This window comes from Hyperolius riggenbachi, chromosome 3 (genome assembly GCF_040937935.1).
Source record: "Hyperolius riggenbachi isolate aHypRig1 chromosome 3, aHypRig1.pri, whole genome shotgun sequence".
In the NCBI taxonomy this organism is placed as follows: domain Eukaryota; kingdom Metazoa; phylum Chordata; class Amphibia; order Anura; family Hyperoliidae; genus Hyperolius; species Hyperolius riggenbachi.
The window spans coordinates 9,728,653-9,747,544 of record NC_090648.1 but is presented as its reverse complement, the minus strand read 5'-3'; the positions used below and the strand labels follow the sequence as shown (position 1 = coordinate 9,747,544).

Below are 18,892 nucleotides of genomic sequence, written 5' to 3'. Positions count from 1 at the left end.
GAGTATAAATCATTTTACTGCCAAAATCACATTACTGCAGTCATTTTAGATCAATCACAATATTACGTTTTTGATTTTCCAATTTTGTAGTCTTTTTTTTTTTTTTTTTTTTTTTTTTGATTCTATGATGCAAAAAAAAAAAAAAATAAAATAAAAAAAAAAAGACCGTATACTCCTCGGACATTGAAAAACCGGAAATCAGAAAAAAATAGAAAATCAGAAATTGGAATAGCGGAAATCGGTAAAGTGGAAAATAAGAAATCAGTAAAAAAGGAAATTGGAAATTTGGCATTGGTAGGAATCAGAATTTGTGCAGAATCAGAAATTGGCATTTCCAACCATCCCTGTGCATGTTTCTGTAACGATTGGTGTCAGCACGCAGAGAGAATCTGATTATTGGTGATCTGCAGTATCACCAAGAATGCAGATATATACCTGATTATGGATGATCTGCAGAATCCCCGATAATACATATATATTGCTAACCTCTGGACACCTATATAGTGTGAGTGTTTGGTGTAACAGTAGTACTTTGAGTAATGCACAGGTAATCAGAGACAGTATGGGCAATACTGCTCTTGAGATACAGAAACCTCCCAGCAGCCTGAGACTCTCCAAGGGGTGGAGTCAGGCTGAAGGTAGGAAGGACCAGAGAGTGAGTGACACCCAAGGTGAATGTCACTGACTGATCTGGAGACTATCTCTTAACAGGAGAGATAGCTCTCGGGGTCGGGCAAGCCAGGTCAGCAACACACGGTCAGACAAGGTACATAGACAGAAGGCTGATTCGGTATCCAAGGCTAGCAGGGTTTAGCAACAGAGTATCAGATATGCGAGGTACCGGATCAGAGGCGTAGTCAGGAAAGCAATAGGTCATAACAGATATCAAACAATGCCTAGTCTTGGGTGTGAGGCCCTTGGTCTTTACACCTTGGAACTAGTCTGAAGTATAACAGACGATAACACAAGTGCCCTAGTCTGGGTGTGAGGTCAGTGGTCTCTACACCCTGGAACTAGTCTGAAGTATAAACAGATGATGGTACAAGTTCCCTAGTCTGGGTGTGAGGTCCGTGGTCTCTACACCCTGGAACTAGTCTGAAGTATAAGCAGAATGATAACACAAGTTCCCTAGTCTGGGTGTGAGGTTTGTGGTCTCTACACCCTGGAACTAGTCTGAAGTATAAACAGATGATAACACAAGATCCCTAGTCTGGGTGTGAGGTCTGTGGTCTCTACACCCTGGAACTAGTCTGAAGTATAAACAGATGATAACACAAGATCCCTAGTCTGGGTGTGAGGTCTGTGGTCTCTACACCCTGGAACTAGTCTGAAGTATAAACAGATGATAACACAAGATCCCTAGTCTGGGTGTGAGGTCTGTGGTCTCTACACCCTGGAACTAGTCTGAAGTATAAACAGATGATAACACAAGATCCCTAGTCTGGGTGTGAGGTCTGTGGTCTCTACACCCTGGAACTAGTCTGAGAAATAAACACAGTAATAAGACAAGTAATCTGGCTCAGTGTGAATTCCCAGGTTCTCCTGGTTCTAACACACTGTAGGATCTGACTAAGGTCTGAGTGCTTCCACGTAGTGTTCGCAACGGCAGACAACTTGTGACTGGCCAGCAGTAACTATATATAGTATAGCGCTCTCTGGCGCCACCCCTAAGTGATGGACCAATAGTAACTTGCTCTGGCGTCAGCTGACCAGCCTGGTCAGCTGGTCCCCCCTTGGCCGTCATAAAAGTTCTGCCTCTCAGCGCGTGCGCGTTTATTCCTAAGCCTGTGTGAACCAACAGACCCAGCCACACCAGACGCACGCTGCTGCGTGCAAACCGCCGCGTTGGACGCGGAATCAGCCGCCTTACTGTCAGTACACGCGGCGGCTTTTCCGCGTTCTCTCACAGTTTCCTTTCCTTTCTCTAGTAACTATTATTACCTGTTTTTTTCTTATTTATGACAGTGAAATCTAGCTGGGGTTTGGTAACGCTGGCTCGTGCTGAGCCGAAATTTGCATATTGCCATTACGATGCAAATTCGTGATTTCGTAATTGCCATACAAGCTGTAATTCGGAATTCTGTAAGCGTAATTTCCATCGCATAGTTTCGCGCTCCTACTCAAATTCGCAGTTTATGTGTAATTTTGTGTTTTCTAAACAAACTTATTTTAATTATAAAAATGGACGTAATTACTAAACTACGGAAGTCACTCATTTGATTGCAATTACTGATAATGCAAAGGCCCCTGAATGTGCTGTTACTTTAAATGTATCAGGAGGCTCTATCTGCAGCCACTTCTAAGACAGGTGCTCTTTATCAAGGTGCACTTAGCGGTCATGCATGCTGAGACACTTGGTTTTGGGCCTTGCAATATCTGATAATACAAAGGTACCTGCATGTGCTGTCACTTTAAATTTATCAGGAGCCTCTACCTGCAGTTACTTCTAAGACAGGTGCTCTTTGTCAAGGGGCACTTAGAGGTCATGCTGACACACTTAAGGTGCGTACACACATGCGACTATAGTCATTTGTAACGATCGTTCCCCGATCTTTACTAACGACGATCGTTACAAAAAACGAACCACCGACTATTAAGGCAAACGACGAACGAGCCAAATCGCTACAAAAGGAAGTTCTGTCTCGGCGGATTTTAACCAACGACGATCGTTTGCAAAAGTAGTACATCGTTGGAAACGGCCGTTCGTACTAGGCTTGACATGCGCATTTCACTATTTCTCCCTGAAACTTCTCATTTTTATGCGCAGGCGCAATAGTTGCTTTACGTGATGTAACGTTCATTCTAACGATCAGATCGTTACACACATTTAAAAACTAACTTTACTCAGGTCATTCTTTCATCAATTAAAAGCTCGTTCGTCGTTCTCAACGAACGATCGTTGTCGCATGTGTGTACGTAGCATAAGTTTGGGGCCTTGCAATATCTAATAATGCACATGCTGTCCCTTTAAATGTATCAGGAGGCTCTGGACTAGAACACAATTTCGAGAACGGATGAATTTCCGCATTAAACACAAAATTCTGATTAGTTTCTGTTGCAGAAACAATCATAATTACAAAAATGTATCGGAATTATGAAAATTCTGCATAAATGCAAAATTTTGCGTAGTCGTAACTAGATCATTACATTCATCGCTGGCATTTTGGCAATCTTCATCGTACTGATCAAATAACATTTCCAGAAGAGTGGAAAACAAAGTTGTCATTTTGAGCAGCCAGAAGGTGAATCTGATAAATCTGAAATGCGAGCTGAGTAACATTCTTCAAACTATGTGAAAACAAATTCTGGGATATAATCATCAGTATTGCTCGCACATTTCCGCCAGTCATTTTCACACCGAAAATGGTATTATTGATTTTAAGAACACAAAAAAAGTCATTTATTTTAGTGTTAAAATTTGCAAAAATGTGAAAAATCTTAAAACTTATTACAAAATGGTTTTCAATAGCATTTTCACTCAAAAGTCGACTTTAACATTATTTTCGCAACAATTAATTTTAATTCATTATAATTCTTTTCACGAAAAAAAGAATATCAGCATTTTAGCCCATCACTGATAATAATTTGGTCACTTTTTACATTGCCTGCAGGAACTCCTCATCATCATCATCATGACTAAAAACAAAGAAGGGTTTTTGGGTCACTCTCTGCATTCCTGTGTCTGAGAAGATGAGGTCATATTGCAGCCTCCACCTTGCAAGGAGCTCAGAGGTCACGCTAATGGAGAGTTGGGAATCACCTTCATATTATGTTTGCAGGGCTGAAAACCACACACTTTTGTAACTGTGGTGAGTTTTCATCAAAGTAAACCTTTTAGGAATTAGTAATCTACACAAGTGAGAAGAGTAATTGTCTGTCCTTAAAGTATACCCAAGCTAAAGCTCGGGTACAGAACGAGATCCTTACCTAAATAGAGGGAAGCCTTAATAGGCATTCTATGGCCTTTCCTCACCGAGTGCAGACCCCCAGAAGGTTGCCAACAAATCTTATGAGAGCCGTGCTCCTCATCTGGCATCAGTGCCGTACGTGCGCAGCAAGCCATAACTGCTTGTGCACGAGTGACTCTCTGCTACTACGCATGCGCGGCCGCGATCCTCATCTGGCATCAGTGCCGTACGTGCGCGGCAAGCCGTAACTGCTTGTGCATGAGTGACTCTCTGCTACTACGCATGCCCGGCCGTGATCCTCATCTGGCATCAGTGCCGTACGTGCGCGGCAAGCCGTAATTGCTTGCGCATGAGTGACTCTCAGCTACTACGCATGTGCGGCCGTGCCAGCAGGGCCGGATTTGTACTTTTTACCGCCCAAGGCCCACTACCTTCAGCCGCCCCACGACAATCAGCGGAATTAGGATCTGATAGATCAGGATATTAGGGTTAGGTATTTACCCAAAAAAAAAAAAGTGGTTAGTGGACATTAAAGGCTTGGCATTTTGGCAGTTTAGGGTGAGGCTAGGAATTTGACATTAGGATTATGGGAAAAAGGGTTAAAATTAATGTGACCCTGAGATGGTACACTGGGCTTTATTTATACTTACCTGGGGCTTCCTCCAGCCCCATGAGCACTGTGGCCTCTTGTGCTATGCCTCCCGGTAATCCGGCTGGAAGTGCTGTTCTGCGCATGCGCAGCTCGTCCAGACGTGCACCCCTCATTGCGCTACTGCGTCCAGGAGCATTTTGTGCCTGCGCAGCAGTACTGCGCAGGACGCTCTCGGGGACAAAAGCGTGACAGAGGGTGCCCACATCGCAGGGGATTACTGGGAGTCATAGCGCCAGAACAGAGGGGGCAAAGAGGCCAGGGAGGGAGGCCACAGGGCTCATGGGGCTGGAGGAAGCCCCAGGTAAGTATATATAAAGTCCAGTGTACCATCTCAGGTTAGAGAGTCTGATCACAAGATTAAGGTAATTAAAATGACTGAGGATAGCGACTATGCATTCTGTACAGTGCTGCAGAAGATGTCAGTGCTAGATAAATACATAATAATAATATGGTAGGACATTATACTATGACTGTGGTAGGATTAGAATGTGAGCTCTCTGAGGACAGTCAGTGACATGCCTATGTACTCTGTAAAGTGCATCAGGAGATGTCAGTGCTATATAAATAAATAATAATAATATGGTAGGACATTAGACTATGACTATGGTAGGATTAGATTGTGAGCTCCTCTGAGGACAGTCAGTGACATGACTATGTACTCTGTAATGTGCTGCAGAAGATGTCAGTGCTAGATAAATAAATAATAGTATGGTAGGACATTAGACTATGACTATGGTAGGATTAGATTGTGAGCTCCTCTGAGGACAGTCAGTGACATGACTATGTACTCCGTAATGTACTGCAGAAGATGTCAGTGCTATATAAATGCACAATAATAATATGGTAGGACATTAGACTATGACTATGGTAGGATTAGAGTGTGAGCTCCTCTGAGGACAGTCAGTGACATGACTATGTATTCTGTAATGTGCTGCAGAAGATGTCAGTGCTATATAAATACATAATAATAATATGGTAGGACATCAGACTATGACTATGGTAGGATTAGAGTGTGAGCTCTTCTGAGGACAGTCAGTGACAGGACTATGTACTCTGTAATGTGCTGCAGAAGATGTCAGTGCTATATAAATACATAATAATAATAATATGGTAGGACATTACACTATGACTATGGTAGGATTAGATTGTGAGCTCCTCTGAGGACAGTCAGTGACATGACTATGTACTCTGTAAAGTGCTGCAGGAGATGTCAGTGCTATATAAATACATAATAATAATATGGTAGGGCATTAGACTGTGACTATGGTAGGATTAGATTGTGAGCTCCTCTGAGGACAGTCAGTGACATGACTATGTACTCTGCACTGTGCTGCAGAAGATGTCAGTGCTATATAAATACATAATAATAATAATATGGTAGGACATTACACTATGACTATGGTAGGATTAGAGTGTGAGCTCCTCTGAGGACAGTCAGTGACATGACTATGTACTCTGTAAAGTGCTGCAGGAGATGTCAGTGCTATATAAATACATAATAATAATATGGTAGGACATTACACTATGACTATGGTAGGATTAGAGTGTGAGCTCCTCTGAGGACAGTCAGTGACATGACTATGTACTCTGCAATGTGCTGTAGAAGATGTCAGTGCTGTATAAATACATAATAATAATATGGTAGGACATTATACTATGACTATGGTAGGATTAGACTGTGATCTCCTCTGAGGACAGTCAGTGACATGACTATGTACTCTGCAATGTGCTGTAGAAGATGTCAGTGCTGTATAAATACATAATAATAATAATATGGTAGGACATTAGACTATGACTATGGTAGGATTAGATTGTGAGCTCCTCTGAGGACAGCCAGCGACATGACTATGTACTCTGTAAAGTGCTGCAGAAGATGTCAGTGCTATATCTATCTATCTATATATATAATAGACTAAGTGCCTCAACCTTCGAGCAAGAAGAAGAAGTACTTTGCATGAGAAAATGTATGCGTGCTCAATCACCAAGTTTTAGGCTTCTTTTCCACGGACTGTTGAGCTGTGTGCTCAGCAAGCAGTTACCAGGCAGCAGTAAGCAGTTACCAGGCAGCAGTAAGCAGTTACCAGGCAGCAGCAAGCAGTTACCAGGCAGCAGCAAACAGTTACCAGGCAGCAGCAAGCAGTTACCAGGCAGCAGCAAGCAGTTACCAGGCAGCAGCAAGCAGTTACCAGGCAGCAGTGAGCAGATACCAGGCAGCAACAAGCAGTTTCCAGGCAGCAGCAAGCTGTTACCAGGCAGTAGTGAGCAGTTGTAAGAGTTTGAGAGGCATGTTACTGCCTATCAACTGTCCGTGGAAAAGAGGCCTACCCTAGCAAGTCTGGCTTTGCAAATCTGGCCTAATTGGCTATTCATGAGGCAATGCTCATACAAATATGCATTTGCTTTTGCATGCCAAACTATGCAGGGTCAAAAAACCAATACTGCAAAGCGGTCGCCCTGCTATATGCCAGTGATGAGCGAAAATGCAAAAATTTGTTTCGATAAATTTTTACCGAATTTTCGCCTAATTTCGTTTTGACAGGCAAATTTTCCATCTAATTTTTTCACGTTAATTTTCGCCTAAGGCCAGTCATTTTCGCATTACTTGCGTATGATTGCGGACATTTTCCACATAAGGGCATTAGCGCCCGCATTCAGAGAAGTTTCTTGCGCATTATTGCGGGAATTTTTCCGTATAAACGTCCGCATAGATTGAATTTCCATGCGGATTATTGTGGACATTTTTCCGCATAAGGGCATAAGCATCCGCATACAATGAATTTTCGAAGCTGGTCGAAAACGCAAATATTTCTGAAGATTTTCGTGAAAATTCGCCAAAAAACGAAAACGGGATTTTCGAGGCGAAAATTCGCAAGCAACACTGCTACATGCTACATTAGCACTATCCAGGAGCGCCACGGGGAGGATTCCCAATGCCCCCCTTTAATACAACCGGGGGGACCACAGGGTCCCAGGCTCTCTCACTGCCTGGGAACCACAGCGGCACCCCGGAGGGGGAGGCGCAGGCGACCCCCCCCCCCAAGCGTGGCCAGCGTCGGGGAGAGCCGTCCACACCCACCTCCCAATATTAAAAACAGGCACTTACCTTAACGTCCATTGCATTCTGCTACATGCGCATTAACTTGGGGGCACCACATGAGAAAGGAGTGAAGCATGGGTCACCCCGAGCTTTAGAGCTCAGGGCTGGCTCACATACAGCACTCCAGAGGGGGGGAGGGAGGACAGGTGCAGACAACTCACTCCAGGGCTCACACCACCGGAGCAAGCCATCCACCACCTGCCTCCAAAGGATACAAACTGCAAAAAATACTTTCCATGAGAAAATTAATGCGCATGTAGCAGAACGCAATGGACGTTAAGGTAAGTGCCTGTTTTTAATATTGGGAGGTGGGTGCATACGGCTCTCCCTGGCGCTGGCCACGCTTGGGGGGGGGGTCGCCTGCGGCACCTAGCATCCCCCTCCGGGGTGCCGCTGTGGTTCCCGCGGTCCCTCCGGTTGTATAAAAAGGGGGCATTGGGAATCCTCCCTGTGGCGCTCCTGGATAGTGCTAATGTAGCATGTAGCAGTGTTGCTTGCGAATTTTCGCCTAAGTCATTTTCGCATCGAAAATCCTGTTTTCGTTTTTTGGCGAATTTTCACGAAAATCTTCAGAAATATTTGTGTTTTCGACCAGCTTCGAAAATTCATTGTATGCGGATGCTTATGCCCTTATGCGGAAAAATGTCCACAATAATCCGCATGGAAATATAGACTATGAATGTATTTTGTAGGTACTGATCTTTTGCAGGAACGGATCTTTTGCAGATAATGATCTTTTGAATGTGTACAGCAACTTTGTGTGCAGCATCTTGCAAATATTTCTATCTGATGGGGAGATCAGCTCCATAGAATAGACTGTGTAGGTGTGGCTCTCATACTACATGGAAGGGGGTAAGATTTCTGTCTGATGGGGAGTTCAGCTCCATAGAATAGACTGTGTAGGTGTGGCTCTGATACTACATGGAAGGGGGTAAAATTGGTCTGTGATCTTTCATTTTTCCAAAGACTTTTATCTGATGTGTGTACTCACCTTTATTCTTCTTGCTTCAAGGTTGAGGCACGTACTCTATTAGATAGATAGAAGATGCGGCGTATGCTACGTCGCGGGACGGCTAGTAAATATATAATAAGCATATGGTAGGACATTACACTATGACTATGGTAGGATTAGAGTGTGAGCTCCTCTGAGGACAGTCAGTAATATGACTATGTACTCTGTAATGTGCTGCAGGAGATGCCAGTGTTATTTAAATACATAATAATAATAATATGGTAGGACATTAGACTATGACTATGGTAGGGATTAGAGTGTGAGCTCCTCTGAGGACAGTCAGTGACATGACTATGTACTCTGTAATGTGCTGCAGAAGATGTCAGTGCTATATAAATACATAATAATAATATGGTAGGACATCAGACTATGACTATGGTAGGATTAGATTGTGAGCTCCTCTGAGGACAGTCAGTGACATGACTATGTACTCTGTAAAGTGCTGCAGGAGATGTCAGTGCTATATAAATACATAATAATAATATGGTAGGGCATTAGACTGTGACTATGGTAGGATTAGATTGTGAGCTCCTCTGAGGACAGTCAGTGACATGACTATGTACTCTGTAATGTGCTGCAGAAGATGTCAGTGCTATATAAATACATAATAATAATATGGTAGGACATTACACTATGACTATGGTAGGATTAGAGTGTGAGCTCCTCTGAGGACAGTCAGTGACATGACTATGTACTCTGCAATGTGCTGCAGAAGATGTCAGTGCTGTATAAATACATAATAATAATATGGTAGGACATTATACTATGACTATGGTAGGATTAGACTGTGATCTCCTCTGAGGACAGTCAGTGACATGACTATGTACTCTGTACAGTGCTGCAGAAGATGTCACTGCTATATAAATACATAATAATAATATGGTAGGACATTAGACTATGACTATGGTAGGATTAGATTGTGAGCTCCTCTGAGGACAGCCAACGACATGACTATGTACTCTGTAAAGTGCTGCAGAAGATGTCAGTGCTATATAAATATATAATAAGCATATGGTAGGACATTACACTATGACTATGGTAGGATTAGAGTGTGAGCTCCTCTGAGGACAGTCAGTAATATGACTATGTACTCTGTAATGTGCTGCAGGAGATGCCAGTGTTATTTAAATACATAATAATAATAATATGGTAGGACATTAGACTATGACTATGGTAGGGATTAGAGTGTGAGCTCCTCTGAGGACAGTCAGTGACGTGACTATGTACTCTGTACAGCGCTGCCAAAGGTATCAGCGCTAGATAAATACATAATGATAGGACATTAGACTATGGCTATGGTAGAATTAGAGTGTGAGCTCCTCTGACAGTCAGTGGCATGACTCTGTAAAGTGCTGCAGAAGATGTCAGTGCCATATAAATACATCATAATGATATGGTAGGACATTAGATTGTGACTGTAGTAGGAATAACAAAAGGAACCCCCCCATATATGAATAGCCTTGTTTGTGTTACATGGAAATGACTGTGGGAGGAGGAGAAGAGCTGCCTGATTAACCTGCTGGGCGGTCTGGACGAGCTCAGCTCGTCCATTACCGCCGGAGGCTGCCGCTCAGCCCCTGCTGGGCCGATTTGGCTCAAATAAAAAGCAGCACACGCAGCCGGCACTTTGCCAGCCGTGTGTGCTACCTGATCGCCACCGCAGCAGGTCCCCCCAGCCGCCTGAGCCCAGCGTAGCCGGAGCAAAAAGTTCCGGCCAGCGCTAAGGGCTGGATCGGAGGCGGCTGACGTCAGGACGTCGGCTGACCTCCATGACGTCACTCTGCTCGTCGCCATGACGACGAGGTAAGCGAAACACGGAAGGCATTCCGTGTTACTTCTGGTCGCCGGAGGCGATCAGAAGAACACATCCGGAGCGCCCTCTAGTGGGCTTTCATCCAGCCAACTTTTAGTTGGCTGCATGAAATAGTTTTTTTTAATTAAAAAAAAAATCCTCCCGCAGCCGCCCTGGCGATCTTAATAGAACGCCAGGGTGGTTAACAATATGAAAAGAGAGGGGGGGCTGTATGGAGATAAGAGTGATAGAAGCCAGCTAACACAGGACAGTAGGGGAGTATCAGGCAGCCCTGTTAAAAGCAGCTTCAGAATAGAGATGCGAAGTTCGGATCTTTTCAATGATTCGGATGATTCGAATCGGATCATTGAAAAGATCCGGATCTTTGATCCGAATCTCAGATCATTTTACAAGGGAAGCATTCGGGGGTGAAATGACTAGCAGGACAGGAGAAGGGGAGGGGGGTGGACACACAGAGAAGGGGAGAAGATGGACAGAGGGCAGGGAGTGGACAGAGAAGGGAGGAGGGACGAGCAGAGAGCAGAAATGTTTGTTTGCACGTAATACCCACATGCTGCAATCATATGCTTTACATATATTTCACCTATATGTTCATCTGTGTACTCCCAACTCCCATTCCCCAAAGCATTCCCAGAAGTGAAGTGCAGCTGTATAGAGCAGTGCAGGAGGATCATATTGCACAGCAATCACAGTGCCCCTGTCCTAGCCCAGCACGCTGCCTGTAACGTTACTGAGCTGTGCCAAAAGTTTCCAATGTGTTCACTGTGCACAACTGGAACAGACAGCCTGTAATGAGCAGCACATTATAGCCAGTACGTGTGCTCTACACATATCTGGCAGTGGCACCGATGTCCCTTCTCTCTCATCTACCTGTGGCTGTGCAAGGCTGGCTCCCCTTCAACAGAGCGATCCATCTCTGCTCTGCTTCCAGGACCCCGCTGCCCGCTGAGAGGGGGGCGTGTCGCTCCTGGCCCCGCCCCTTTGCGATCCGAATCACTAATTTTAATGATTCGGATGATTCGACTCACAAAATAGATTCGGATCAAAGATCCGAATCGTTCATGATCCGGACAACACTACTTCAGAAGTCACAAAGTCACAGGCTCCGGGGGAGAGGAAGAAGGAGGGAGACAGCTGGTCACTCACGACTCCACAGCAGCTTAGGACGAAGTGTGTAAAATGCCTGCAGTTCTGCACACACACACTGCTCCCTCCTTGACCCTCACCAAGCTGACTCGATACTAAGTTGCCTAATGCCTACCCTGTCTGCTCTCTGCTGACTTCCTCCTCCTGGGCTCAAATCTCCCGGCTTCACGGCTTGTCTCTTCTCAGCCCCGCCCCTCAGTGTCAGAGAGGAGAGAAGGGAAGGGGAGGGGCGCTCTCCTCTGTGTTGTGCACGCAGGAGAGACTGGGGACAGCACAGCAAAAAACAGCAAATTACGGAAGAACAGCTGATGTGCTGCTGGTGTGTGACACCCGCCCCAGCTCTCCCGTCGGCAGGTTTTCGCCCTAGGAACCGGCCTAGGTGACCTGGGCGGAAATCCGGCCATGCGTGCCAGTGCAGCTTCTAAGAGGCCGCATTTATAACAGAAGAGAAGTGCAGCCCCGATGTGGGGGGGTCCGCCCTGGGCAGTGGAAGGGCAGAGGATGATGAGGGCAGCCTGAATAGGATCCTGAGGTTTCCTTCTCTTTCTTTCCGAACCTGAGCTTTGGCTAAGACTGGGATGGGGGGAGGGGGGGGGGGGGGAGGGGGTTATTCATCATATTGTTAAAGTGTACCTGAGATGGTGTTACAAAAAAATGTGATACATACCCGGGCCTTCCTCCAGCCCCAGCCCCTCCATCCTCCCGAGTGCCTCCGTTCTCTGGCTATCGGTTCTGGTAATCTGGCTCAGTAGCGCCAGTCGGCTCTTCTGTGCATGTGCAGCCCATCCAAACATGAGCAGAGGAGCCCATCTGGTGTGGCTGAGCCAGTTACCGGGGGTGATAGCGGCCAAACGGAGGCACATGGGAGGACGGCGAGGGATGCATCGCTGCTCATGGGGCTTGAGGAAGTCCCAGGTAAGTATCAAATCTTTTAGTAACACCATCTCAGGTACACTTTAAATACAGATATCACTTTTAATGAAACTTTCGTTTTTCGTAAATGACATAAATGATATTTCCCAGACATACCGTCTCTGGGAAATAGATGAGCACTAGATAAGGAACAGAAACTGTGATTATCGCATTGTAATAAAAGCAAAGAAACATCACAATTAATTTCAGTGCCTCAATAAACACTTCAGGAGAGATTCCAGAAAGGGAAGAGTTACTCCGCAGTGACGATCAGCCGGACCCGCTGACTGCAGGGAGATCTTCAAGGTTAGTTATGTGTTGATATATATTGATGTGATTTTCTTTTTTAACGTTCAATTGTTATTGAAATCAAATCAATCAAATACAGAAATAAATTATCCCAAAAATCTGGATAAAATCATATCTCTGTTAACAGCATTTTGTTAAGGTTACATACAGTTGTACATACAATAAACAAAACTGATTAAAATATTATTATTTAGTATATCTATAACGCCAACATCTTCTGCAGTGCTGTACAGAGTGTATTGTCTTGAGGGGCTCACAATCTAATCCCTACTATAGGCATATGTTGATGTATATATCATGTAGTGCATGTATCATAGTCTAGGGCCAGTTTTTTAGGGGGAAACCAATTAACTTATCTGTATGTTTTTGGGATGTGGGAGGAAACCGGAGTGTCCAGAGGAAACCCACACAGATGTGGGGAAAGCATACAAACTCCTTGCAGATAGTGCCCTAGCTGGCATTTAAACCAGGGACCCAGCGCTGTAAGGTGAAATAACTAACCACTACGTGACCATGCTGCCCAATAGAGGTGATTGCCTTTTAGGAGAACCTAAAACGAAAGCTATTGAATATAATACAACTTACTCATTATTCAAAAATATTGGACTCACTCAACTGAAAAAAATGCATCAGGTAAAAGTGAAAAAAATGTGACTTGGTAAATAGTGATGGCAGAAACATTCGCCTGGTGAGTGGTTCCTGGCAGACACCGGACGTTTTCCAGGTAAGAGTGAAAGAAATGTAACTTGGTAAATAGTGATGGCAGAACCATTCGCCTGGTGAGCGGTTCCCGGCAGACACCGGCCGTTTGCCAGGTAAGAGTGAAAGAAATGTGACTTGGTAAATAGTGATGGCAGAACCATTCGCCTGGTGAGCGGTTCCCGGCAGACACCGGCTGTTTTCCAGGTAAGAGTGAAAGAAATGTGACTTGGTAAATAGTGATGGCAGAACCATTCGCCTGGTGAGTGGTTCCTGGCAGACACCGGACGTTTTCCAGGTAAGAGTGAAAGAAATGTGACTTGGTAAATAGTGATGGCAGAACCATTCGCCTGGTGAGCGGTTCCTGGCAGACACCGGCCGTTTGCCAGGTAAGAGTGAAATAAATGTGACATTCACGCCCACTCTATTCTTTCCCGTAGGGCCATTTTTTGGCATAAGTATTTTGACATCACCCGTGAGCCGGGCACAGAGTGACCCGAATGACAGCTCTCCCTGCTCCAGCTCAACTCCCTGGCGGCGTTAAATACTATTCCCCCTCCAAGTAAGATGTAATTTGGGGTCTAGCGATCGCTGGATCCCTAAATTACCCTTGTGTGGGCACCCACTATTAAGCAGACCCTGATAATCTGCACTTACCTGGAGCTTCCTCCAGCCCGTGAGGTCCCTCACCATCCTCTGAGTCCTCTCGTTGGAGACCACAGAGAGGTGGCCCTGTTAGTCTGGTGACTTTGGGCTAAGTTGGGCTAAGCCGTGTGCAATTGTGCATGGGTGGCCCGTCCATGCACTTGGCTCGATAATGCGCATTGCTGTTAGCCTCCTGCGTGTTCTTAAAAGACTGAACCATGCATGCACAGGAGGTTTGTGTTAAAGCGGATCCGAGATGAAAAACTAACTAAAACAAGTAACTTGTCTATATATCTTATCTAAAATTTACACAGCAAATCTAGCTGCAAACAGCTTAAATATGATTCCTTCTTCCTGTGATACAATGACAGTGGCCATGTTGTTTGTAAACATTACACAGAGGCAGGCTTATCTGCATCTTGAGCAAAGAAAACTATTCCCCTCTCCTCCTCCCCTCTGCCTCTGAAATCTCTGGCTAGTAACACCTCCCCCTCCTCCTGCCCAGACTGAGCTCCCATTAGCCCTTGCTACTGTCTGAAAGTGCCTTAGCTCTCTGAGAACATGTGGGCGTGGCTTGTTTAGTTTATAGGGAATTAGAGTATTAAAACAAAAACAAACAAGTATTTGGCTTGAGGAATGCCCTATAAACAATAGGAAAGGAACACAATTATGCAATGAGTAAAAGTTCATCTCGGATCCACTTTAATGTGCACGTGATCAAGCCGGGTGAGCGGACAGGTTGTGCATGCGCAGTTGCGTACGATTTTGGCATTGCAGACAACAATGGTTCTTTGGGAATTGTTCACCAGGAAACAGGATCATTCATCATTACCCATAGGATGCTTTTCTTTTCGACAAGAAGCACAGGAAGACAGTAGTGCAAAAATGATTTCTGTGCAATGCTTTGTGTTGTAAATTTTGATATATTCCACACAACTTAAACTAAAGAACAACTAGCATGAAAAACTGTAAAATACATACATGTAGCATGTAGATTTCTCCCAGAGTAAAACACACTATACACTTTTCCCCTATGCTGCTGTTACTTACAGCAGGTACTTATAATCTGATCCATCTGGTTTGGACTGGTCCATATCCTCTTAGGGGGTTCTTAGGTATTTCTCTATTTACAAAAGCACTTACTGAACAGTAGGAGACGGACTAGTCCAAAATCCAGTTTTTTTTTTGTGGGGGTGGGGGGGGGGAGGGTTTAGGGGCACAAAGCAGGCGTGATGGCTGGCTGGTGGGGTCCTTTTAGGTGATGAAGACTGATGTTAGTATGGTGAGCTTTAGATATTATTTGCCTAGCTCAGGTGATCAAATTAAGACTAACTAGTTGGTGATGGGACTATAAGTGAAAAGTTACCTAAAGATGTAATTGGCTAAATTGCTGGCATGCTTTCATCCTTCCTTGCTAGCAAGCTGCTCCTGTGTGGACAGAACACAGACAAATCATTCCAGTCCACAGCCTGTGTCTCATAGGTCTAAAAAGCAAAGGGAGGGGGAAGAGGCAGGAGGGAGAGGAACACTGTGCGCCATATGCAATTCACTTGTTCACCTGATTTTTCTCCTGGGAGATAATTTTTCATTTTTGATTTAAAATAACTTTCCATCACTTTTCAACTAAAAAAGTGCCAAAAAGTAGGCGAAAAAGAAATATCAAAATTATTTTGAACATTTTCTTGCTTTCTGGTGGCTTAAAGAGAACCAGAGATAATAATTAAAAGTTATTTATACATACCTGGGGCTTCCCGCAGCTGCAGAAACCCTAATCGCTCCCACGCCGAGGTCCTCAGCTTCCTCCTTTCTCCAGTGCGGGTCCCGTCACTTCAGCCCGACTGGCCAGTCGATCGTAGCTGAAGTGCGCTCCTTGGGTACCTCTCCAGCGGCTGCTGGAGAGATACGCAAACAGCGCACTTCACTGGTGTAGGCTGGCCACGCCCCCTGGAAGGACGGGACCCGCACCGGCGAACGGAGGAAGCTGAGGACCTCGGCGTGGGAGCGATTAGGGTTTCTGCAGCTGCGGGAAGCCCCAGGTATGTATAAATAACTTTTAATTATTATCTCTGGTTTCCTTTAAAAGGCATTTTACTGACAAGTTTAAAAATATCACCTAGGAGAAAACTCAGGTTTAAAAAGTGAATTGCATAAGGCCCCGTGTGTGTGACTCCTTATCTTAGTAGCTAAGCATTGCTGGAGACTAGGGCCCATATGCAATTAATTTTTTCACCTGAGTTATCTCCTAGGAGATAATTTTCATCTTCTCTTTAAACTACATTTTCAGCATTTTACAACTGAAAAAGTAAACAAAAGTTGGTGAAAAAGTACTATCAAATCTATTTTGAGTATTTTCTTGCTGGCTGGTGGCTTAAAAAGCATGTTATGGCAAGGTGTAACAAATACCACCTAGGAGAAAACTCAGGAGAAAATGTGAATTGCATATGGGCCTAGAGCTTATATTTTACAGACTGGGGCCCATATGCAATTCACTTTTTCACCTGAGTTTTCTCCTAGGTGATATTTTTAAACTTGTCAAGAAAATGTTTTTTAAGCCACCAGAAAGCGAGAAAATACTCAAAATGATTTTACTATTACTTTTTCACCTACTTGTTGATACTTTTTTTAGTTAAAAAGTACTGAAAACTATTTTAAACTGAAGATGAAAAATTATCTCCTAGGAGAAAACTGAGGTGAAAAAGTGAACTGCATGTGGTCCTGGAAGTTTTGAATCAGGATAATACCGTGTATTGGCTAATTTAAAAGAAAAACAATAATCTTTCAGCTGATCAGCCTTTTTCAGACTCTATTCCTGTTGACTGACAATGTTAGAATATACAACCAGAAGGAGGTAGAGAGGTTTTTTTGCAAATATAAATGTCATCCAGATACATAAATTACAAGGGATATTGCAAGGATTGAGAGGTGTTTATGGCAAATAGATAAATAGATAAAGGCTGGGCTTTTTATTACTTACTGTAAGTGACGGCAATATATGAAACAAATAATATGCATTATTATTATTCTTATTATTATTCAGTATAATGCATTTTATTGTAGAAGTAAAGTCTAAACATGGGTGTTGCATATCTTGAGTTCACCTGTAAAATAAGGTGGGAATACAGAAGTTCCTTCATTTTTTTATACATATGATTGTTAGTTTTAGTTCCTGGAAAATATAAATGCACAATAAGGTGATTTTTATTCACAAGATTTAGGCAGAAGATTACCGGAGGTCCTGAAATACGCAGACTGCCATCTACCATCAGAAGTCATGAAGGAGGACAAGATGGAGCTGGAGATGGAGTCAGGTAACCTACACACAGCATTGCTGGCAAATCTTATCAGGAGTCAGGACTGTGCCTCTCCTCTGGCGTCAGCACGGCCATGCAGTAGCCATACGAGCTAGCAAGGCCGTACGTGCGCAGTAAGCCAGAGCTACCTGTGCATGAGCAGGGGCATCTCTAGCCATTTTGTCACTCCAGGCGAGAAATCCTGTTGCCCCCCCCCCCCCCCCGTGATTGCTCCCACTCCCATACCCCCCACCCCTCGTGGTGAACACCACTCCTGTGGTGAACCCCACCCCCAAGACCCCCGAAGATCATAATGCAGCAGCATTTCACCAGAAAATACACTTATTGCGGCATGGGTTCACCAGAAAATAGTTGTAATGCAGCAGAGCGTTTCACCATAAAATATACTTATTGCGGCATGCACTCACACACACCACACACAGTACACACGCACACAGTACACACACACTATACACGCACACACACACCGCACACAACATACACACTATACACAGTACAAACACTATACACACTATACACAGTACAAACACTATACACACTACACACACACACAAACACACACACTACACTATACACACACACAGAGCACTATACACAGCACACAGTAGACATACACTATACACACACACACACACACACACTACACACACACACACACACACTATGCTACTACCAGGAGAGGACTGGGACCTTCTGGCCTGGGGGGAAACACAGACTAGAGGCCCGTTATCATGGCAGCCTCAGCCCAAATTATGTCACACACTCACCCCATGTCGTATATGCCAGTAGTCTCGTGGAGCGCCAATGCGGAAATACAACAAGGACACTCTGTGAACAGTGTGACAGGAAAAGTACAGGCATCAGGGGGGCACAATACATTTTGAGGGACAACGGCCGGGGTTTCCGTCTTGTCTATAATTTGTGGTTATCGCACTCCATGATTATCGCACCTGACAACCACATTGGCCCAAGATTTCCCAACATCTCAGATTGATACATTCAACCAATTTCCACCCCAAATTTTTTATCCGATTTGCTAATATCAAAACGGTTGGTCAATCGGCTGTCAAGTCAACAGAAGTATGGCCACTGTAATTCCCTCAAGGCCAATCCCCCCACATACACCTACCTATGTCCTCCCCTTCACCACCATCTCTACTAATCCCGGTTTTCACTACCTTATAGTGTGTCTGATCCCTTATGCAGAGAAATAATGAGGAGAGAAAAGCTGAAAGAGAGGGAAGAAGATATTTGCCTCACCAGGATTGCACTTTTATTTAGCTTTCCTGTATGACAAGAAGACACAGCCAGCACTAGGGAAAGAGGGAAACAAAGGTGAATGAAGGAGGGCTGGTGCACACCAAGAGGGCTTCAGAGCACTTTTCAAA

The 18,892-nt window shown here is 44.4% G+C and overlaps 1 protein-coding gene across 8 annotated transcripts in view; it reads left to right on the top strand.

Moving 5' to 3' along the window:
* The first annotated feature begins 12,759 nt into the window (after positions 1 to 12,759).
* LOC137560850 (fibrinogen C domain-containing protein 1-like) overlaps positions 12,760 to 18,892 on the top strand; it is a 153,214-nt gene continuing 147,081 nt past the window's right edge. For all 8 annotated transcript variants that reach the window (XM_068271999.1, XM_068271997.1, XM_068271996.1 and 5 more), the window contains exons 1-2: positions 12,760 to 12,846; positions 17,403 to 17,501. In XM_068271999.1, the coding sequence (XP_068128100.1) occupies positions 17,465 to 17,501 (37 nt within the window). In that variant the 5' untranslated portion in view covers positions 12,760 to 12,846; positions 17,403 to 17,464. The remainder of the gene's footprint in view (positions 12,847 to 17,402; positions 17,502 to 18,892) is intronic.